The sequence below is a fragment of the Xyrauchen texanus genome, chromosome 2, assembly GCF_025860055.1.
Source record: "Xyrauchen texanus isolate HMW12.3.18 chromosome 2, RBS_HiC_50CHRs, whole genome shotgun sequence".
Classification (NCBI taxonomy): Eukaryota; Metazoa; Chordata; class Actinopteri; order Cypriniformes; family Catostomidae; genus Xyrauchen; species Xyrauchen texanus.
In genome coordinates, this window is record NC_068277.1 from 7,430,357 (window position 1) to 7,454,775 (window position 24,419).

The window sequence follows — 24,419 nt, forward strand, 5'->3', positions numbered from 1 at the left end:
TGGTATTTGTAGTAAAACTATTGTAACCTACAGTAACTCCATGGTAACTATAGATACGGTGTACTGTAGCCTATTAAAAGCATGGTTTCTGCCCCCCAAAAAAACATACTTTTCATAGCTTCTACCATATTACTATAGTAAAACCATGATTTTCATCATGGTTAAAATCTTAATAAAGTAAAAATGAATAGAAACTTCCACAATATACACAATACTGGATGCACTTTATTCTAATGTTACATTTGTTAACATTATTAAATGCATTAGTTATCATTAACTAACAATGAACAAAATAGTTTTTACAATATTTGTTAATCTTTGTTTATGTTTGCTAATAAAATAAACATTTTCAGTTATTGTTAGTTTATATTATATTAACTAATGTTATCTTATACAACTATTGATTTTAAAATGTATTAGTGTATGCTGAAATGAACATTAACCAAGATTAATAAATACTGTAAAATATGATTCATTGTTAAGTTCATGATAAATCATGTTAACAAATGTAACCTTATTTTAAACTGTTACTACATTATTACTAAGTATGATTTTTATTTCTATAGTTTGTGTTTTCCTGTATTATCACTATGAATATCATGGATAAATGATGGTTAATGTAGTAAAATCATGGTAGAATTATTGCGAGGGTACGCAAAACTGAAAAAAACCCAATCCTGACCTGACCGGCTCTGTAATACATCCATTAAATAATCTATAACACATTTTAAAAGCAGAAATGTTGTGGAAGATGGTTATATTTATTTATTGGTATTTGTACAGTATAAACAAACATGGTTTAAGCAAATAAATAAATATGGATTGTACAAAGAGATTATAGCACATGCTAATTTGCATCTGAGGTCCCGAGATTAAAAAAAAGAATGGCCAAAAGTAAACAAATCAATTGAAAATTAAAAAATGGAAATATGAAACTACAAAAGTAATTGACATATTCTTCTTTAATTATTATCAATAAACAGCAAGTTCTTATTGTGACAACTTACCCCATATGGTGTGACAACATGCCCCATTATTTGTGGTAAATGCTGATTGTATAATTTTCCTGGGCTATAACCGTAGAAATGTTAAATGGCTTTTTTGTTTGCAAGACTTCGTCAATATTGAAATTGGCTTTCATATCCCAAATACCCTGAGAAATATTCACTGGAGTAAAAAGTGTGACAACTAGCCCCAGTATCCCCCTATGTCAATATTTTACCCCTCACTGTAAGTTAATAAAGTCTATAGAATAAACACTAGTTCAGAGGGGTCACACCAGACGACCTTTTCCCGAGAGGTCAAATGCATGCCACGCATAGCAGTGTTGATGTAAGGGCCAGACCATTTAACTTGTAAACCAGGTGTATCTACTGAGCGTAATTCATTACTTCTTCCAAGGCACAAAAGCTATGAGAAACAAACATTAACATGGTGTGACATTTACTGTTAGAAGCTACAATGTTTATGGGTATTTGTCTCCACTTGGTGTTTAAGAGGGGAACTGCATCTTATACATCCTGTTCAAATGACAGGCTTCCCACAGTTCTTGACCAAAGTCCTACTGGATAAGGTTTCATATACAGTACTGCTGGGGTGCATGTGAAGCATGAGAAACCCTAAAATTAGTTGGTGTCCATATCAGGTAATGGTAGTAACTGACTGGATGAACAGCAATCAAATATTCAATAGAGCACATCAGTGCCTGCCCACTTTTGCAGCCATCTGGGTTCCAGAAGTATTTTCCCCATTCATTTCTTCCATAGACTTTTGATAAAATCATTCATAAGAGTTGTGAACCATGAACCAAACCAACCAGACCGATGTGATTGAATCACAACATCAAGAACTTTGTTTTGAAGCTAAGAAGTATTTGAAAATCGCACACAGTGTACTTACCGTCTTTCATGAGGGCACGGTCCCATGGAGCATTGAGAATAATGCCACTGAATAGAAAACAATGGGAATATACAAAACTATTGATTTTACGTTGTTGATTATAAGACAACAATAGAAGCATAATACAATGCAATCGGAAAGTAATCACAGCGCTTCACTTTTTCCACATTTTGTTCTGTTACAGCCTTATTCCCAAATGGATTAAATTAATTATTTTCCTCAATTCTACAAACAATACCCCATAATGACAACATGACAGAAGTTTGTTTGAAATCGAATAAAAAAAAAAAAAATCACATGTACATAAGTATTCACAGCCTTTGCTCAATACTTTGTTGAAGCACCTTTGGCACCAATCACAGCCTCAAGTCTATCTGAGTATGATGCTACAAGCTTGGCACACCTATTTTTGGGCAGTTTCTCCCATTCTTCTTTGTAGGACATCTCAAGCTCCATCAGGTTGGAAGGGGAGCGTCGGTGCACAGCCATTTTCAGATCTATCCAGAGATGTTCACTTGGGTTCAAGTCTGGGCTCTGGCTGGGGCACACAAGGACATTCACAGAGTTGCCCCATAGCCACTCCTTTGTTATCTAGGCTATGTGCTAAGGGTCGTTGTGCTGTTGGAAGATGAACCTTCGCCCCAGTCTGAGGTCTCTGTACATTGCTGCATTCATCTTTCCCTCCATCCTGACTAGTCTCCCAGTTCCTGCCGCTGAAAAACATCCCCACAGCATGATGCTTCCACCACCATGCTTCACTGTAGGGATGGTATTGGCCACTCTAGCATAAAGGCCTGATTGGTGGAGTGCTGCAGAGATGGTTGTTCTTCTGGAAGGTTTTCCTCTCTCCACAGAGAAATGCTGGAGCTCTGTCAGAGTGACCATCGGGTTCTTGGTCACCTCCCTGACTAAGGCACTTCTCCCCCGATCGCTCAGTTTGGCCGGGTGGCAGCTCTAGGAAGAGTCCTGGTGGTTCCAAACTTCTTCCATTTACGGATGATGGAGGCCACTGTGCTCATTGGGACCTTCAATGCTGCAGAAATGTTTCTGTACCCTTCCCCAGATCTGTGCCTCGATACAATCCTGTCCCGTAGGTCTACAGACAATTCCTTGGACTTCATGGCTTGGTTTGTGCTCTGACATGCACTGTTAACTGTGGGACCTCATATAGACAGGTGGGTGCCTTTCCAAATCATGTCTAATCAACTAAATTTACCACAGGTGGACTCCAAACAAGTTGTAGAAACATCTCAAGTATGATCAGTGGAAACGGGATGCACCTGAGCTAAATTTTGAGTGTCATGGCAAAGGCTGTGAATACATATGTACAAGTGATTTTGTTTTTATTTTTATTTGCAAAGATTTCAAACAAACTTCTTTCACATGGTCATTATGGGGTATTGTTTGTAGAATTTTGAGGAAAATAATAAGGCTGTAACATAACAAAATGTGGAAAAAGTGAAGCGCTGTGAACACTTTCCGATGCACTGTATATTTTAAGTTTATTGCAAAATATCCCGATACGCACAAATATATAAGTAGTTCTATATAAAGGAATAGTTCACCCAAAAATGAAAACTGTCACTTTATTCACTTACCCTCACACTATTCTAGATGTGTATGACTGTCTTTGTTCAGCAGAACACAAAAGAAGATTTTTAGAAGACAGAGCTCCGTCAGGTCCTTATAATGCAAGTGCATGGGTGCCAGCACTTTGACGGTCCAAAAGTCATATGTAGGCAGCAAAAAGTAATCCATCCAAACCTATCGATTTGCTTCAGTAGACATTCATTGATCAACTAGAGTCGTGTGGATTACTTTTATGCTGCCTAAATGTGACTTTTGGGCTGTCAAACAGCCAGCAACCTGATGGCACCCATTCACTTGCACTCTATGGACATACAGAGCTGAATTGTGCTTATAAAAATCAAAATTTCGGGTCTGCTGAAGAAGGAAAGACATACACATCTGGGATGGCTTAACGGTGAGTCAAACATGAGAGAATGTTTTTGGGTGAACTAACCCTTTAATGCTTTACCAATGGGGAGCACATTTTAATTCTGCGCTTGAAAAACAAATTATAAAGCTAAGCTGAAACTAACCCAAAAAAAAAAAAAAATGCAGAGGCTGGCTGTCACGAAAATCTTTCTCATTTGAGCAACACTAAAATCTTAATGTAAAAAAAACTTTAGAAACAGAATGTTTTTCCCACTTGCTGTGAGCAAAGAGCCCACATGAAACTAAGCAGCAGACAGTTATTCATGAATTAATAATACATTCAGCTCTCTAATGCCCATTAAGACGACCACATCAAGTGAGAAAGGTGCTTATGATCAGGTCTGAGGAGCAGAGAGAGGAAAAGCAATGAAATGGTCTCATCACAATAAAGTTTTGTATATTTTTTAAATGATTATTATATTCACCAAGGATGCATTAAATTGACCAAAAACAACAGTAAAGATATTTAAAATGTTACAAACTACTTCAATTTAAATAAACATGATATTCTTCAAACGTTCGGTTTCTCCAAAAATCCCTCGCTCGCAGTAGCGACAGCTTTTCAGACATTATGCATTCCAGTATTCAGTTTTATTAAGATGTTAAGGTGAAGTTTCCTTATAGAACGTACAAACTGATCTGTTATAATTAAACTGACATTAAAAACCACTTGATTGATGTAGAAATTAAACCTGCAAGTCTCACTTGGAAACAGCTGCATGTGCAATAGTCATGTAAAGGTGCAAGTTGTAATGATGAATGAAAGATGAACATCACTTTGATTAAACTGTAGATTTAACTCGTAGCGTTAAAGACTCTTTATGCATAGCAGTGTACATAGGAAACAACTACACAACGATAACCTTTTAGAAAGTACATTAAATCAGTGCACTATGACTTGTCTTAAGTTGCCCATGAATTATTTACTTATTGCAGCCATATTATTTTACATTCATTACGCCACAAACATTCTGCCCTCGGTCAGGGCAATATTTCATATTACACTGACTTGAGCGAAAGTAACATCCGTTATGCTCTGAACACATAGTAAGAATGATAACATCCTGATCATACTTAGACAAATAGATAGGCCTATATTTTCAGGATGCTCTTAACTATTGGAAAGGCTGGGACATGACAAGTGCTTTGCACACATACAACAAATATAATCAAAATGCACCGAATAGGATCCTGAGCTATAAACACAGTATTTGGGACATTTATAACCTATTGAATGTCGTTCAGCATTCTGTACTTCTGCCCTTTTTAGGCAGTGACCACAAAACCCAGTTTTTGTTAGGAGAAACTAGCTTTGCATAACAATCCCCCATAATATGTCTTCCAAGTGTTTGTATCCTTTCGGCATCATGTGCAAGTCAGGCAGGTCCAGTCATCCTCTTGTGTGCAGTAATACAGAGCAGCTTGTTATGAGAACACCTGTTTTGTTCTCCTACTGTAAGTCCATCTCAATGTCAACACAATCCGAGGCAGAACTCTGCATTAATAAATAACAGAGTCTGCTTTGCATAGTTGCAAGGTGACCAAAGAGAGAGAGGAAGAGGGAGAGGGAGAGAGGAGAGACAGCACTGGGCAGACTGTCCTGTGAACTTCAGCAGGTGACCGTCAGTTACCTGTATGGGCAGACAGACAGTACATGTTTTAAAAAGCTGTAAGGCTGGTGTGCATTGCATAAGACAGTGTGGAATTACATATACCTCTTTCGGAGAGTCAGTCCAGGGTTGTTGCTTAGAAAAGAGAGCTGCTGCTCCAGGCTGCAGACACGGAAGGCCAGGTAACATGAAGACAGGATGAGCAGGATAATGCTACGAGACAGAAGTCAGTTCATAATGAGTGGAAACCAGTTTTGGGGGAGCTACTTTGAAACTTAGCTTCCCAAGCTACTCATAACTTAATGTAGTAAAACTACAGTGAAGTTATGCTTTCAAAAAAGTAATTGGCTACATTACAAGAAGAAAAATTTAGAAAAATGGTAATATTAACATTACACTGAAAGGTGTAGTTCACCCAAAAATGAAAATTCTCTCATTGTTTACTCATCCTCATGCCATCCCAGTTGTGTATGACTTTTTTGTGTATGACTTCTGAACACACACAAAGATTTTTGGAAGTATATCTCAGCTCAGTGGGTCCATAAAGTGCAAGTGAATGGTGACCAGAAATTTGAAGATCCAAAAATTACATAAAGGCAGCATAAAAGTAATCCATACGACACCAGTGGTGTAATCCATGTCTTCTGAAGTGATATGATAACACCTATCATATCACCTCAGAAGACATTGATTTAACCACTGGAGTCGTATGGATTACTTTTATGCTGCCTTTATGTGCTTTTTGGAGCTTAAAATATCTGGTCACCATTTATTTGCATAGTATACAGGGTTGGGGAGTAATGGAATACATGTAACAGGAATACGTATTTAAAATACAAAATATTTGTATTGAAGAAAAACATTTATCCATATAATTAATGCGATCCAAAGAGCTTTTGAACAGCGGTGAAACACTTTATTTTGTTACATATGAGCAGACAGATTGTGCTTTCACACTGTTATGAGTGAAAAGACATGAATATGTCATCATAAAGGAATTTACCCTTTGGGAGCTTAATAGAGAGAATCCATAAACGGTCAGAAAATGATGTCTATGTGTAAACTCTGAGGATAAACCCTCAAGCAAATAAAAGGTCAGGTTTAAGCAATTTTAACAAGTGATGATTCATATAGCTTTGTAACATTAACAAACAATTTCTTTTGATTCCAGTGCATCAAAGTGTACGTCACAATGGTCAAGTCATGTGATTTCACTAGCAGGTGTCACCAGTGTGTGGAAGTGTACAGCCAGTCTCTATCGGTGTTGGCGTGGAAGCAGAATTGATTCTCTTTAGTTAGATTACTTCAGCATTCTAGCTGTGTATGTTGATAAATAACTAGTCAGTCACCATGATTTTGACAATCTTGGAAGCTGGTCTGGTATAAATTGGCCATTTAATTTTGTTTTTTTTATATATAAATTGGCCATATAGACTGCGGAATGTTGTTGTGATGATGTCACAACAAAGCGCAGTATGCTGCCCATCCGGGTCACGGCACCATTGTGATGCTCCTGTTCTAACTGCTCCATACGGGACTCGAACCGGCGTCTCCAACAGGGGAGGCTAAAGGCTACAGCCTCTAGCGTCAGTCGCTAGTGCACCTCTTGAGATCAAAAGAGTGAGGTTTTTGCACAGATTGCACATTGCACAGATATCTAACAGCTGTCTACCATTACACAAGTCCATTTTAGAAAAATACAATTTAAATTTTAAATAGTTTAAATGTATATAATCAGTAACATAATTCTGTAGTTTTATTAAGCAGAATTATTAGCTAATATTTCCATTTGGTGTCACCATTGCACTGATTTTTAGTCCCAGTATATCTCTGATGGATAATTTAGCACTTTTAAGAACAGTGCTTTTAGATACACTTTTAAGGAAACAAACTGTGCATTTGACTATAAATGAATAATATTAAACAATACTTTCAATCTTGATTCAGGCTTAGTTTAAAAAACCGTGAAACCAATCTTGAGTTCAATATCGTGAGATCAGCGAATCATTACACCCCTAGTAAAAAGCTCTATAGAAATAAACTGAATTGGAAATGAATTATGCTCTCATATTGGCTTGTACACTAGATGGCAGTGTGAAGAGCTGCTATGAGGCTATGGAGAATTTGTCATTCATATCTAATGGAACCAAAAAGATTTACCAAAAGATATTTTGGTAGAGTGTAAAAAACAACTTGAGTAATGACCATAGAAATAGAGAAAGCATGTAAAAGGGCAATTGGCATGAAACTGGAGAATCTGAAAATGGGTGGGCTTTAGCGGTCCCAACATTGCATCTAATTGTCCATGTGCAATGGATCCTAATTTAACTATTTTAACTAATTCTTAGTGCTGTTGTTCAGACTGCTTCTGAAGCAGTAAATAGAAAGCGTTGTCTGTGATACCCGTTTTCTCAGCACTTGTCAGAATGAACCAATCAGTTTGTGATGACGGGATAAGGATTCATATAAATCATTGAATTTTAAGATTTCTGAAGCAGATTTACATTTGTATCTCAGGTACCAGTCCTATGAATTTATAGATTTATACAATTAAACTTTCTTGTGTACTAATGTCTCCAATAAGACCAAAAACACACATAGACTTGCATGAATCCTAATAGCCTAACTGGTACAATTGTTTGTTTCAAAAGAAACATTTATTAGTTGACGACATTTGCTGCCCAGCAGTAGAGATACAGGAAATGGTGTAAAATATGATGTAAAACTGGTTGGTAAAAGTCTCAGTAAGCAGAAAGGCATGGACACAGAGCCAGGAAAACTGATCCAAACTCACAGCAGGATGAAGAACTTCAGTAGCTGGAACTCCATCTGGCCCAACTCTGGTATCGTCTCTGAGAGGAGGATCTTCTTGGTTTCCAGACCTTGTTCTACATTAGACAACCCAGAATTATGGTGTTAGAGACTGAACCACAAGTAGTTTATTACTAAGGTGAGTGACAGATTTCATTTGCAACGTTATACTTCTGATAAGGAAATTCGTTCTGATTGAAAAAAGCCAAAAAAAACTGTTTTATTGACTTTTTAAAAACAAGCATCTAAATGTTATGTAAATGCATCGGTGGAAGGCAGAGGCTGGTGTTTTTAATTCTTTATCTATGCATGCTGAAATATGCCTCTTAATTCTGTATTGCACAAGACAAGTGGATCACAGTGTTGAGGGGACACACACACTGAAAGAACTGACCAATCACAACACGAGCAGAGATCTGACGTCAAATTGAAGTGATCAGCTCGTTCCCAAACAGAACTAAATCATTTAATGGACATTTTCTCATTCCATCTTTCAGATTAATGCCAGAAATTTTTGATCAAATAAGGACAAAAATCTGGACAAAGGAATTAATCTGCTCATGTTAATACTCTTTCCCACTGCAGAAGAGAAGCTTTCACCTGACTTTAACCTGCACAAAATGAACCGTGATCAGGAACGTTACGTTTTACAGGGTTCCCACACTTTTTCCACAAATTAATTTCCATGACCTTTCCACTCATTTGTAATTACCAGGTAGGGATTAAAAAAAAAATCATAATAAATTACATTCAGAGCAATTCACTAATAACTCATTCAGACCCCTTTATGAAATTAAAAATAAAATTGTTCCGTTATCAGACATAACTATGACTTGCAAGCATGTTTAACTTTACATAAGAGTAATATCTAGCTGATCAACTATTTTTAGAGTAGTTACCTGTTTTGCTAGATGCTCACAACGGACATTTCCATGGCTTTGCCATGACATTATTTAATTAAGACAGCGGCTATTTGCACTAAGTGTAATATTACTGGATGCTTTTTGCATTCTTTATTAAATAGTAACAACATGTGTTTATGTATTGTGTTTATTTAGAGTCCCACAGACACCTTACCCTAACCTTCCCTTTCTTAAATTCACCCCGGTTTTACTACAGTAACCATAGTATCACCATGGTATTTTTAAATAAAAATCATAGTGACCAAAAAAGTAAACATGGTTACTATATTAACACCATATTACTGTAGTAATACGGTTAATTGCATTAAACCTAAAGCCAAAAAAAACATGGTTACTATAATATTCCTATAGTAAAACGTTATAGTTAATTTTACCCGGATCAAGCCTTTCTCACAACTCGCCGACCTTCACCGTGACCAAATCACTGCGAGGATTTACTATTATAAGTAGGATTAAAGGAAATATTAAGAGCGGAGATAGGAAACAGTATGGGAAAAAGTGGGACAAAAAGGCGGAATCGAACCCGGGGCATCCGCACAAAAGAAATAGATCCCAACCGTTACACCCGAACCAATGTAGGGGGTGCAGTTTGTCTTTAATTCCTGTGTTTGCACTAGACCAGTGTTTCCCAAACTGGGGTACGTGGACCCCTGGGGGTACGTGAGGTGACAATGGGGGTATGCAAATGACATTATGAGATTTACTGTTCTTTCAATTTCATCACAGACTAATATAACATTCAAACCCAGTTCATGCATTTCTCACTGGCAAAAATTATTTTGTGTGCCTCTAGTGTAGAAACACCAAAATGGTTGTGTCATAAAGGTCAGAAAAATATGCAATGAAATAACCCGATATTCTGTGGTTAAAAAAAATGCATCTACTCATGCGTCGTGTGTCACACAAGTATCATTTTCCATCAGCGCAGTGTTAGGTGACGTAGCTTAGAGATAGCAAGTAAAATACGTCACTGTTTTACCAGACTCGCACACGTCAGTTATTTTTTTCAAAGTTTAAAACATAATTTGTATTTAAGGTTAGATGCATAGGGAGTTTTGATTCTGATGGTATAAGTTCATAAGCTTTGATGACAGGTGTCAGGACATTCAGCAGCACCAAATAGTTTCCATATTCACACACATTTACACGGTAGAGACCTGTTTTTACATTGTTGCATGATGTATTTTCAGAAAATGAGCTCAACCTTGCTAACTGTGTCAAATGTGACAAAAAGCCCCTTGAGCTGACCGCGAAATTGCACAGATACTTACCCTCAATGCTCGAATTTGGCTGGCAATGCCGTACATGCAATGATGCGCAATTCCAGGCACAGAATTAAACGCTATTCTTACACGATGAGGGGGAGTTATATAGTTATATCATATCTAGCATTCCCATCTCAATTGGAAAGCCATTTACATTTATGCATTTGGCAGACACCTTTATCCAAAGAGACTTACAGTGCACTTATTACAGGGACAATCCCCCCCGGAGCAACCTGGAGTTAAGTGCCTTGCTCAAGGACACAATGGTGGTGGCTGTGGGGATCGAACCAGCAACCTTCTGATTACCAGTTATGTGCTTTAGCCCACTACACCACCACATTTATTCAGTAAACATGTTTAATATAAGGGGTACGCAAAAGGATGTTGAATGTTTGAAGGGGTACGCCACTGTAAAAATTTTGGGAACCACTGCACTAGACTATTGGAGTGCAAAAAGTGGCGCTGTATGGCAGGTGCTATATACTGTAAACCTAGTGCAAATAGTCACTCCATTTATGTAATTTCCATGATGTGTCCAAGCTTGGAAAACACACTTTTTAAATGGCGAAAGAAGAATTGCCTGATATTTCCTGGGTTTCCAAGACCCTGTTGAACATTACATTATTTCATTTTGCCTATTAAATACTGTATCTCTGTTTACTCTTACGGAAAGTTACTTTTCCATGACTTTTTCCTCATGTGCTTGGATCACTCACCCTCCAGGGGTTGGTCTGTTTGGAAGGGGGTGTCCACGGCACTCAGACTGCTGGTCGAGTTTCCCAGTAGATCAGGTAGAGAGGATGCCACAGACACCACTGATGGCTTTCTCCTCCACTTCAGCACTGGTGGAAACTCATCTGGTACTGGAAACACTTCAGGAACAGGGAACTCATCCTATATCAGCACATGAACATGGACACATTTAGTTATAGAGACAAATTAAATTATATTACACTTTATTTTCAATGGTTGAGATGTGTTTTTTTTTTTTTTTTTTTTTTTTAGTTTATTCCTTATTATTTCATGTGCTCTACATGGCATACATGTATGTATGTAAACAACCTTAAAAAAAAAAAAAATTTAGGGAAAACATAGTTTTGCTAGTTCTTTTATCATTACTATATTATGCATGCACGGTTTTATAATTATTATTATAACCTTTATTATGTACATCTAATATACATGGCATGACCACATATTAATTGAGAGAGAGAGAGATTTGTAATTTTAAAAATCCATTTGTCACACGGCAGGACCATTGAATATGAAGTAAAAAGGTGTGTGAAAATGGTGAAACGAAACAAGAAATGGTGACCTCTCACAGAACCTAAGGACAGTAATATACTTGTCTTACACATTCATATTCATTTTAGTCTTAAAGAGCACCTATTATGGTATTTAAATGTCCCTAATTTTGTTTTAAAGGTCTCATACAATAAATTTACATGCATCCATGGTCAAAAAACACTTTAATTTGTTCATAATTTAAATTGCAGCTTTACCTTGTGTCAAACACGACTCGTTCAATGATCCGTTCTAAAGGATTCATTCTAAACTCCTCCTTTCAGAGAGACTACTCTGCTCTGATTGGTCAGATGTCCCAGTCTGTTCTGATTGGTCTACCGCTTGGTGTAGAGTTTGAGGGCGGGTCTAAACTGTTCGCGAGCAGCCAATGAAGACCAGAGGCGGGTTTTTTGCTACCAAATTATGGAGATATGTCGGTTAGTACGTCTGGAATTACTAACGACTCGTTTCAGGTGTTCAGAATCGGTTCTTTATTGTGGGAGTCATTAACTCCATTTGTCGTGCACTTTGATTTTTGAAACTTTGCAGACTTTTTTTACATTCACAAACAGCTATATAACACACTACATGAAAGGTAATATTTTAAAAACCATAATAGGTGCTCTTTAAAACTTGGTGTTGATAAAAAAATAAAAAAGTTTACACCTTATGCCTCAACTAGCCACTGCTGATTTTTTTTCTGATCTTTATGAGAACTGTTTATAAGCAGCATTTCAACCTCAAGATGTTTCAAACATTCTCAATGAAAAATGTCACATTACTTATGTTTGGGATCTCGGATCCGAACATTAATTCTCACATGCATAAAAAAATAAAATCTTGGACTGGATTTGCTGCACTAAAATCAACCTCAAACAAAAACAATATTACACTGGGTAACAACCACCTGTCTGAAATGTGCTAATTTGTTATACAACAGAGGGTTAAAGCATCAACAATGTCTGTCTACTTGGTTTTGATCAAGTCAGAGTTACATAGAAAAATTATTTGAAGGGATGATAATATGAAAATCTTAAAATGACCAGTTTTATTTAATACATACAGCATTAGAGTCTCTGAGACCCAGAAATATAATGAAAGTAAAGTCAATCTCAACACAACATGAGTTAATTGCACTATAAGGGTCCCGGTATGGGAAAAGACCCAGAGCAAACCTACCAGAGATAAAGCAGTGGGCTCCTCCATGTACTGCTTGAGGCTGAGGATCTTCTTGCCATTGACCTGCATGAAATAAAGTAGCAAGAGTTTAAAAAGAGCACCCATTGTAATTCAATTGTACAGCAAATTCAAATGTAGCTCAATTGACAAACATTATTTGTATAATGTTCCCATAGGTAATGAGTAAAGTGCTTTCACCTGTAGATGTGTGCATATGCGCCTCAACACTTCATAGACACTGTCTCTGGACAGCAGAGATACAAACACATACTGTGGGTCGAGAAAGCAGACACAAACATATCAAACGCTATAGCAGAAGACTATACACAGTCAATATAAGACATGGTATATATGACATGTGCACATCTCTTCTGGAAAATCACAGAAAACCAGCTAAAGATGGTTGTTGAGTTTTGAAAAATGGTACACTGTAAAAATAATCATTGAGGTGTAACAACATCATTGTTTTTATCTAACTATTTCTACTCGATTTTATGAGACTTCCGAGTTTCAGCTTAATTTTCTTCATCAGTAAGTGCATTTAAAGTGATCAAAAAGTGCAATGAGCTTAGGTTGTATCTTTGGAAGCACTTGGATTACTTATTAGTGGCCAAGCAGCAAAGGTATCCGTTAGTATTCTTCTTCTTTTTTATGGCTTGGAGTCTATGGCAGCCCATACAACCGTATGTATGAAAATTTGGCACACTGATAGAGGACACCCTTAAATGTAACTGACCCAAATTTGGGACCTCTAACTCAAACCCTCTAGTGCCACCAACAGTTCAAATTTGCAATTATGTTCACGCTCATAACTTTTGGACTGTAAGGCCTAGAATCAAAATTATTTTTGCTTGTGGGTGTTTCTTATGTGTTCTCGTGGACTCGTTCGACGTCATCATCAACTGCCAAAGTTCAATTTCAATACTCAAGAATGCAAGTACTGAAAATGCATAAAATTAACTGGTTGTGTTCCTGATCAAGCCGGATGCATTGGATGATGACCCAGAATCATAGCGGCACTACTGTGGCAGATGAAGGGCATTTATCGTTGTGTTTTCCCTCAAGAGTTTCCTGCTGTAAGCTCATCTCAAAGCTCGCAATATGCGTTCTATGACCTTCCGTTCGTACTTCCAAGGTACTTGGCAAGACTGGTCTTCATAAGAATGCAAGTCCTTTCTCTATGTTCTTGGCATTGAGAAACAGCTTATGATTCCTTGGCTCATACCGAATCGAACGCATAGCATGGTTTCAATTTCGACCAACTAGATTTTCCAACTAGAAACATTTTCGTACTCCTCCTAGGCCGTATGTACGATCTGCATGAAAATTGTCGCATATCATCTAGGGACATTGGGGTCAAAAATGTATCAAAAGATTTTTGATAGACTAAACCGTTCTCAAATATCGCTTTTTTTTAAATTAGACAACGACCACTGCAAAATTGACGTGAAGCTGTATTTTCCCAATGCTTTAGTGTCTTGACGTGACACTTGGTATTTGTTATCACAGCCATGACCTGAGGGTACCTGCACAGTTTCGGCACAGCACCACCTAGTGGTCAAGAAATATGAAAACTGTTTTGATGATAACTTCTAAATAGTCTGGCCTAAAATGATCTGAATGGCCTCTTTAGATTCATTGGGGCATACGGCTTTGACTGATACCAAATTTTCATATGTTGGCCATACTGGCCATTGGCCATTTAAAGAATTTTATCTGCCCTTTGTACACACCCTGCCTGTCGCTACTACCGATTGGATGGTTTAGTGAGGTCCTCGGATCGGCCCCGCCGGGGCTCTTCGCGGGCCTTGGCGGAGCGCCAAGAAGACGATCAAACTTGACTATCTAGAGGAAGTAAAAGTCGTTACAAGGTTTCCGTAGGTGAACCTGCGAAGGATCATTACCGAAGGCTCCGGAGAGCAAGAAGCCCGGACGGAACGAGCCAGATAGAGAGCGAGGCAGAGGCAGGGGGTGGTGGTGTCCCCCCGCCCGAGGTGGCGAGGTCACCCGTACACACGGCGCAAAGTGGGTGCCCGGTGCGGGCAAGGGGGCGAGCGACCTCCGTGTTGCTGCAATTTAGAAACGAATTGGTGCAATGTATTTGGTTTGCATCATCAGCACCATGCCCTGAGGGTACCTACAAAGTTTGGGGTCAGCGCCACATTGTGGCCAAAATATATAATGTAATGATAAACAAATGCTTACAACGTTTGATTAATTTTGGCATGCTGTCACTGCTCTCTTTAGATTCCTTATGTCATGCCGAATACGCTGATATTCAATTAGCCATGGTCAGCCATACTTCCTGTCTGCCATTTTGAATTGAAAACCTACTTTTTCAAACTCCTCCTAGGCTGTAAGTCCGATTTGCACAAAATTTGCTGTGCATCATCATCTAGGGATACTCGCAACAAAAAAGTAATGAAAAGCTTTTTGATAGACCCAATGAATCTCGAATATCACACCAACGAATTAGATGGCAAGATGCCCAAAAGCATCTGAAGCTGTATCTCGGCAATGCTTTACCTTTTTTTTTATATGAAACTTGGTGATTTTACTTATGTTTTTATACCACTTTTCTTGAAATCATAATCAGTGATGTCCAATCATACTTCCTTACATGCTGTTGGTATGCTTGTAGCTATATTTATAAAAAACAAATCTGTGTATTTTTACAGTGGTTAAAGCAGATCATTAGCTATGGTAATCTGGTTTATGTGGCTGACATGTTGAATTCCAGCTAGTAGGGAGTTAGGTGGGCAGGTGGACCATCTTGGACCAGCAACAAACAAGCTAATATGTTTCATAACCCAGCTTGACCAATTTAAGCTGGTGCATCTTGACTTGTTCAGCACAGTGCTTCACCAAAAGGGACTACTTGCTCACACAGGTACCATCTAAACCAGCTTCAACAAGCTAGAAACCACATGCCAGGTTTCAAAACCCAGCTTGACGACCCTAAACTATTGTGATTAGTTTTTTCCAGCAAGGCTCTTTACTCAGATGGTCTACTAGCTCAGCTATGGCCCTACCATTTGGTCAACCATCTAAACCAGCTTGAACCAGGCAGCTAGAAACCAGCTAGCAATGGGATAAAATGGAGAGCAGATGGAGATCTTTGCTTAATTCTCCAGCTTCTAAAGTTTTTATCTTGAGAAAAGGGCCCTTAATCTCACAAGCAATGAAAGAGCCACCAATGAGCAATAGTTTTCCTTGGGCATATACACACAAACAAGAAATAAGTACTGAAAATAAATGTATTTTACAGTGTAGGCCAGATCATTTGCCAGTGTACTAAATAATTGAACCCTGTATCCTTCCCTGACAAAATCTAAACAGCTCACTTCAAAACGGCATACCACAATTTCAGCTGCGAGAAATGCTGATTGAAGACAAACTAAGATTCATACTGTTATCCGCAGTCTAAGTGTAGCATCAATTTGCATTTGCACTGTTTTGCAGCGGCGCAGCATACGCTGATTCAGTGATGTATACTACTCTCTCTGTCCCTGACCTGAAGACTGATGGATTCATACCTTCTGACTGCTGTCTGTGGTGATAGCCAAACCATTAGGCACAAGACCCGCTGTCTTATGTTTCTTCACCAACCGCACAGACGCTACAGAAATGGCCACCTGAGAGAAAAAGAGAAAGTTATCTTCAAAGTACTGCACGTCTTCAAGAATTCTTGTGCATTACTGTTTCACTCTCAGGGGAAACTGGAGTTGGAGAACTGCAGCTACATCTAATTACTAAATAACACGGTGCTTAAAGCAACGATATAACATTACGTTTAACTCAGCACAACAAACCGCAACATGGCTCACAGCCAAAAGTATACAAAACACTAGACGTTCTGCAAGCTCATTTGTTACTAAACAAATTATGTTATCATTGTGCTGGTGAGACTGTTGATATGATGCTTAAATTGTATAAGTAGGCATTAACTGTTGATAAACAACAGTTTTATGTTGTTTTGTGGGTCTTTCAGATATTTTTGCAATGATTTGCAACCCTGTAACATTCAACCCCAAAACACTTTGGATGTAACAGGTTTGTTTTGAAAGACAATGTATATAGCGTGTTTTTATTTTTTTTAAACAACAAAAAACACTTGCTTACAAATTTAAGAATATTTAATATTACTTACGAAATTTGGTATAAATCATCAGCATCATGCCCTAAGGGTACCTACAAAGTTTGGGGTCAGCGCCACCTTCATTTTTCACCTAAAAGTATTCTTAAAATTGCTATTGTATTCTTGCTCATTGTTAATTCATAATGTATAAACTACAGTAATGTTCAGGAAATATTCTGGGTTCAATACAATAATGTTACAGATGTGATGGGATGGGTAATTTAACGCGTTCATTTCAGTTCATTTCACTTCCTGTGGCTAAAAATGGCATATATACATATCCAGGAAATGCACCCTTGACTCAAATGCCCATCCTCTCACAGAGCTGATTGTGTGGAACAGTGCACGTTTATTCATTACACATATAATTGTCCCAGAAAATAAAAGTTTTTAGACTTTAAACTTTCGCAAATTAAACTTTGTATATATCTCTATGTATAGTGTGTTGCATTGCATTGGCAATATACACTTAAGTTAATCTTGCCCAGGGCTGGGATTTTACATGGCAACTGGCCCAACTGTTGAGCGGGGGGGGTGGGGGGTGTTCGCTGTACTTTTCTGCATATCGCGGTGCCATTTTCTGGTCTATTCTGCATAACGCGGCGTCCCATTCGGCACGTTTCGCAACCGACCCACTGGTTCGCTCGGTTGTCCCAATGGCCAGTCCACTCCTGAACTGTCACAAAGTGTGTCGGCCCCCGGTATGCCAGATTACCCATCCAGCCCTGATCTTGCCAATAACTCTTTATAAAATCTGTATGTGCCCTTTCGGCCCTATTATTAAAAAAGTCTACTGGAAAACAGCAGAAGATTTTGTCCAATGTTTAATTACAGCATGTCTTTTTATTTATGGCATGCACACATATACTGTAAAAATGTGACTAATTATCTCTTAAAAAATAAAAAAACAGTTGCATTTCTTAATTCACAGCTCTACATAGAAATCAACGTTGACCAACACAAATGCTGTTAATGTATAGTTCATTGTTCGTTCGTGTTAACTGTTGTGTTAATGGTATGCAACCCTATGGTAAAGTGTTACTGTGATGATTAATAACTATTGGTTCTTTGCAAGGCTGTAACCACTGTAATCTGGCACTGTTTCTGAGAATGACCATTTAGTCATGCGGGGTAATGGCCTTGAGTGACTAGCTGAGGACCTGACACTCACCTTGATGTCTTTACCAAAGAGGTTGGCGTAAAAACACAGCCAGTTTCTGGAGATGTAGAGTCGGCCTTGCAGTAGTATATCTCGCAGTAGGGCACAGGAGTACACTAGAGGAGGGGTCACAAAAACACTTAAACAAGACATCTGCGTGTAATGCAAGCTAATATACTTTCTTGTGAGTGCTCCAGAAAAGTGTCACATTTAAAAGACTGGTTTTACTTTAAGCTAAATCGTAAAAGTTTATGGTACTATACTGTCTCCCATCCCAGTTTAATGTGCAGATGCAACATTAAGTAAACCATTTATATTTTGATTTCCCTGAAATGTGCAAACACCGTGGCTCTGTTTGCTTTGAGCATCCCGACCAGACCGAAACATCTACAGTGCCTCAACCAACAGCATAAGTCTGGGGTAGGACTATCTATCTTTTTGACCAATGGCAGTCCGAGGGAGTGTATGGGAAACCTGTTTGAAAACAATCACATCTGTATGTTGCAATTGAATTCGGTGGCGCTGAAATCACTTCACCTTTATTATGATGATGTAAACTACAATTCAATACATTAGCCTGATCTCATGAAAATGTGTGATTACAGCAACATTGATGCAAAAAGATATTATGTGGTTCCTCACAAATATCACGGCAGATGCGAAGTGAAATGTCCACTGTGTGGCGGTAAAAGCGAGTGAAATGTTCTCCCGAACAGATACAGACTCATTAAATCTAGTTTAATAAGCTGTAAATCAACAAAGCCGACTGCCCTATCCTAAACCTTGAACCTAAACTTAATCAATAGTAAGTGTGACATCAAAAAACACAATTGCTGAAGCAACCAGATCAATTTGTTTCTATTAAGATATTATGTTTCGTCATGTGTTACAACTTGCCCCGCATTCGTTTGTACCATAGTTACCCAACATTTGCTGGGTAACCATTATTATTTTTAAATATCCAAAGTATTCCTACATCACGGACCTCAACTGCACAATATATGACAGGGAAACAGCATTCAAGTTCCGACATTCGCTGTGCTGCGTTCACATCAGGTTAGTGAAGCTGTAAATGTAGCAGATAGATTTTATTTAACTGTTATTTAAAATGGAAACATTCATTTATTTACTTCTGAGTCACACAATCCCGTGAATGAAACATTCCACCCCTGTGACAGTCGGTTTATGACAGCCGTATGTTTTTTAAACCACGGTACACTGAAACCGTTGAATCTCTATTCTGTACACAAACTATTGCCTTTGCATGATAAATACGCCAACACTACGACACACACGTCCTTCATGGTACTGGCTTTGCTTATGTTCACACAAACAAGTCCCGGGATTGATACCGGCAATGTTACTAGGGTCTGATCCAGAGATCAGATTTTCTGGCATTCCGGCACCAGCTTGCGTTCACACAGAAGACACCCCCGGCATTGATCCCTGCAAATATCCCGGGATCAGAGCCCAGTGTGAATGAGGTTTAAGACACTTTTGACTCATGTTCGTCATGCATGATCTTCGGGACCTCGTATCCCGCACCTTTGCATCGCAAGTGCAACGCTTTATCAGTTGAGCTACAGTGCAGTTTGATAACACTCGAACAAGCTTGTAAATGTTGCTGGCTGTGTACAGCATATATTAAAATGACCTTACTTAAGTAAGTAATAATGCACTATAACAAAGCGTTTAGATGTCATAACATTTACATTTAAATGTATGCATTTGGCAGACAATCCCCCCGGAGCAACCTGGAGTTAAGTGTCTTGCTCAAGGACACAATGGTGGTGGCTGTGGGGATCGAACCAGAGACCTTCTGATTACCTGTTCAGTGCTTTAGCCCACTACACCACCACCACTCCATAGCATAAGATAGCATTGTGTGACGAACTATTGTTATTAAAACTATTATGCACTGATAATCTGCTGTTTTACTCGTGATTTGATTGAAAGGGAATAAAAGTCGTTGTTGTTGTTGTAGCACCACTGCATGTGTTCATTTCACCAGGAAACTGCCACGATATGTACAACAAGTCACTTATATTGTTTCAAACCAGTATGACTTTCTTTCTTTAGTGAAACACAATAGGAGAAGTTGATGACAGCCTTGGTCACCATGCACTTTCACTGCATCTTTTTTCCATACAATGAAAGTGAATGGTGACTAGCCAACCAACCAACCTGCCTAACTTCTCTTTTTGTGTTAAAAAAAAAGAAGTCATGCTGGTTTGAAACAAAATGACTGAGTAAATGATGACATAATATTCATGTTGAAGTGATAGAAGTAACGCATTAAAATAATGAAGTCAAACAGTCAATATACAAGGAAACAGATTGCCGACTTGCAACAAAACTAAATGTAATATACTAACTAACGCAATGATGAAAACACCAAACCCTTACCTTTAATGAGCAGCTCATCTTTGGGAACACTCTGGAAAAGCTTGTGGTACTGTGCATTGTACTTGCTGACGGTCTGTGAAGAGGAAGAAGAAAGGGAAATCAGCTGCTTGGCACAGCTCTTCTGCAGTCTGCTTCGTTCTTGCAAGGGATGCGAGCTCTGCACCAAGCTCAGCATGCTGACGCTACATCAACGCTTCACAAAAACCCAGATGCAGCCTTTGTGTGCACTGCAGATACCCGGTCCCTCTTTATTGTCCCGGGAGCAGACTCAACTCTCCTCTTCCTGTGAGCTAAAACAGTGTCTCCTCTTACTTCAGAAGAGTCTCTCTCTCTCTCTCTCTCTCTCTCTCTCTCTCTCTCTCTCTCTCTCTCTCTCTCTCTCTCTCGCTCGCCCTCTCCACTGCTCCGTCACAGACAAGCAGCAGAAACACCCACTTCACTGAAACGGAAAAACTTGCAGGCACATTTCTAGCACACCAACCTTCACTTGGGCTCTCACTGGTGCTTCCTGCAGCGCAGAGCTTTTCAGAATGGTGCATAACAGATCGTTTAGATAATGTTCATTATCTAGATGGGCTGATCACATTAGTGAAGTGTTCTGATAATGTTTAACCCTGCTTGTGCAACTGCACTGTTGGTTTATATGCTGTAATAAAAGCATTACATACACTGTACCAATTGTTCTATATGTATTTCAATGCAGGAATCTGGAGGTTTAGCACTAGTGCTTTGTGCTAATAAAATTCAAGACCTTGACTTGAACTTTTCTTATTTCCTGAGCAGAAATATTGAGGCCACAGGATCTACTCTGAAAGCGCACCAAAAGTATTTGGACAATTCATTCACACTTTAAAAGGTATGAATGCACTCCAAAAATTATTTCTGGCAAAAATACAATTTAAACAAATCACATTTGAGCTTTGTATAAATCATACAAAGTCCAGTAAACATAAAAAAGCTAATTCAATATTTGGTGTGGCCACCTTTGCTGTTAAAACAGCACCTACGGTCACCTAGGCACCGTTTTTCTTGGTTGTTGGCTGATCGGATGTTCCAAGCTTCTTGAAGTATGTGCCACAGTTCTTCTATTCGTCTCGATTGCTTCTGTCTCTTCATGTAATCCCAGACTGTCACAATGTTCAGTGGGGGGCTCTGTGGGGGCCGTTACATCTGTTGCAGGACTCCCTGTTCTTCTATTCTAATCTTTTCTATTTGCAAAAGTAATGTCTGAGAGTCTAAAATGTGTATTTCATATTGACACACTAAAGCTGAAGATTTTGCACATTAATGTGTATTATATATATATATATATATATCTTTTAAGTGTGTTGTTACATTAGAAAACAAAATGTCAAACCAAGTGGCATCTATTTTAAAGAAAGACTTGTTTTGCATCAGGAGGAATGTTCCAGGTTCAATACAAGTTAAGCTCAATTAACAGCATTTGTGGCATAATGTTTCAGTGCAGTTCATAAACATTAAAATAATCACTGTTTCTAAAGTATAGCCACAAAACATAAACTTTATACAATTTAACATGATTTTATGGTGATAAAATCACTTAAAGGGTTTACTGGCATTACATCATAATGGCAGCAAAGGTGAAATATTGGATATGGGTTTACTCATATAATGCTCTCCTTATGAAACAAGTTTACTGTAACCAAAATGTTTGTTTTGTGGTAATCAACATTTTGCCACAAATGCTGTCAATTGATCTGAACTTGTATTGAACCCAGAATATTCCTTTAAGTAAGGTGACAAATAGCACCTTGCATCACAACAACATCTGATCGGAAATTGTTTAAAATGCGTTAAAAATTCGCTTTCCAATGGGAAAAGGCAGGTTGTCCGGTTTACTAAATCATATTATTTGTGATCTACACAACAAAATTGTGCTTCTCTTCTAAACTTTTGAACACATTTCCATTTCATTTAAAAGTGTGTTGAAATTTAAAAAAATATATTTTTCGAACAATAAATCATTTCCATTGAATATGGATTAGATGTGTTAAACAAATGACAGCTCAACATTTTAAGAGAGCCACAAGAGATCTTTTTTTTGTGGCTTTAGTACAATAAAAATGTAAAAGCGTATTCTTTATTTAGTCTTTATAGTGTCATACTTACATTTTTCTTCATTTTTCCCCGGTCTTTATACACAAAAATATACAGTGACCTATTTTAGGAGGGCGTCCCTCGCAAGGTGATGTCATATATGTGGGTCCTTGGCATCAAATAGTTTTAAACCCCCTGTACTAGATTACATTATGTAGGGTGAATGTGAACCAATCATGTTTAATAACATGGGCAAGGCAGGGGTGGACTGGGAAGAGAAATCGGTCCGGGATTTTACATATAAACTGGCCCAAATGTTGTTTAACCGGGAGTTCTCCCGATGGCCAGTCCGCCCTGATCGGCCCCAAAGTGTGTCGGCCCGGGAAAATGCCAGATTACCAATCCAGCCCTGGGGCAAGGGGAACTGGGCAGGGAATTTGTAGTTCTCAGCATGTGGAGAGTATCAATATTGAAATGAAGTGTTATTTTAGGCATTTTTGAGCAATATAAGAAGAGGGACTTAATAGTTTTTAATGTTGTTATTTCGCGATTTAAACCCGATTCTGATACGCTGGGTTACTGTTGTGGTGAAAAGTGTAGCTTTTGCTTAGTTTGAACACAGTACACAGATAACATGCTGTATGTTGCTTTACTCAGGGAGCAATTACTACTTAGCATTTACCATGCTAATGTATGTAATTGCTAGCTAAAACGTTAGCTCACTAGCATATCTTTATAACATAAATCAGTAATGTGATACAAAAATATTTTGTAAAACTGATTATATTAACCATGTTAGGGAGGGACACATAAAATCACTTCAAGGCTACTTAATTGGGTCATTTAAAATAACTTTATTCCATTATATTGAAATTGCATGAACAAATCATGTTTTCTGACAAAGAATTAATGAGCTAAATCAAGAGGAAAAAATATGATGTAACTTATTTGATTCATGTGAAACCGATGTACATCATGTGGATTTAAAGCACCCTTTTCAGTGTATTTACAGCTTAGACACTACGTAATGAGACTAAACCTTGACATATGGTGATACTGGTACTTACAGATCCACGGTAGCATTTCTTGAGATCCTCATATGACAGGTCATCTATTAGGTGCACCCTGTGATGTACAGAGAAAGATATAAGAGGATTAGTTGAAAAATATTAAATAGGTCACCATAAAATGAAAATGTCTGAGGAACAGACTGAAATTTGACTTGCTATTCACTGAGCATTTTCCACTCGTGTGAGCGGTTAACTTGAGAAGTGTTTGTAAAGCTATCGTGTGTCTTCAGAAGACTTGGAACATAGCATCGTATGGACTATTTACATGATGATTCTTTGGGAATTTGTTTGTCAATTCTAGATCATCACAGATGTGATCATTGAAGTGACATTGTATGAAAAAGGCCTGCATGAAAATGTGTTTTTGTTCCATAGAAGAAGTCGTACAACTTTTTGAATTAATTAACATTTATATAGCGCTTTTCTGACACTACACTGAAAGCACTTTACACAGTGAACAGGGGACTCAACCACCACCAGTGTGCAGCATCCACCTGGATGATAGCAGCCATAGTGCACCAGAACACAGAGAGGAGAGAGTAGAGTTATAGAGCCAATTAATGGCTGGGGATTATTAGGAGGCCATGACTGAGGTTACACCCCCTACTTGTTACAAGGA

The 24,419-nt window shown here is 38.2% G+C and overlaps 1 protein-coding gene across 1 annotated transcript in view; it reads right to left on the bottom strand.

The window, feature by feature from the left end:
- Positions 1-3,306: 3,306 nt before the first annotated feature.
- Positions 3,307-24,419, bottom strand: part of gramd2aa (GRAM domain containing 2Aa) — a 44,771-nt gene continuing 23,658 nt past the window's right edge. The window contains exons 3-12 of the mRNA XM_052153421.1: positions 23,798-23,855; positions 20,673-20,745; positions 18,279-18,382; positions 16,506-16,604; positions 13,168-13,239; positions 12,970-13,032; positions 11,223-11,400; positions 8,302-8,395; positions 5,613-5,720; positions 3,307-5,528 (exon numbers count right to left, since the gene is read on the bottom strand). Of these exons, the coding sequence (XP_052009381.1) occupies positions 5,525-5,528; positions 5,613-5,720; positions 8,302-8,395; positions 11,223-11,400; positions 12,970-13,032; positions 13,168-13,239; positions 16,506-16,604; positions 18,279-18,382; positions 20,673-20,745; positions 23,798-23,855 (853 nt within the window). The 3' untranslated portion in view covers positions 3,307-5,524. The remainder of the gene's footprint in view (positions 5,529-5,612; positions 5,721-8,301; positions 8,396-11,222; positions 11,401-12,969; positions 13,033-13,167; positions 13,240-16,505; positions 16,605-18,278; positions 18,383-20,672; positions 20,746-23,797; positions 23,856-24,419) is intronic.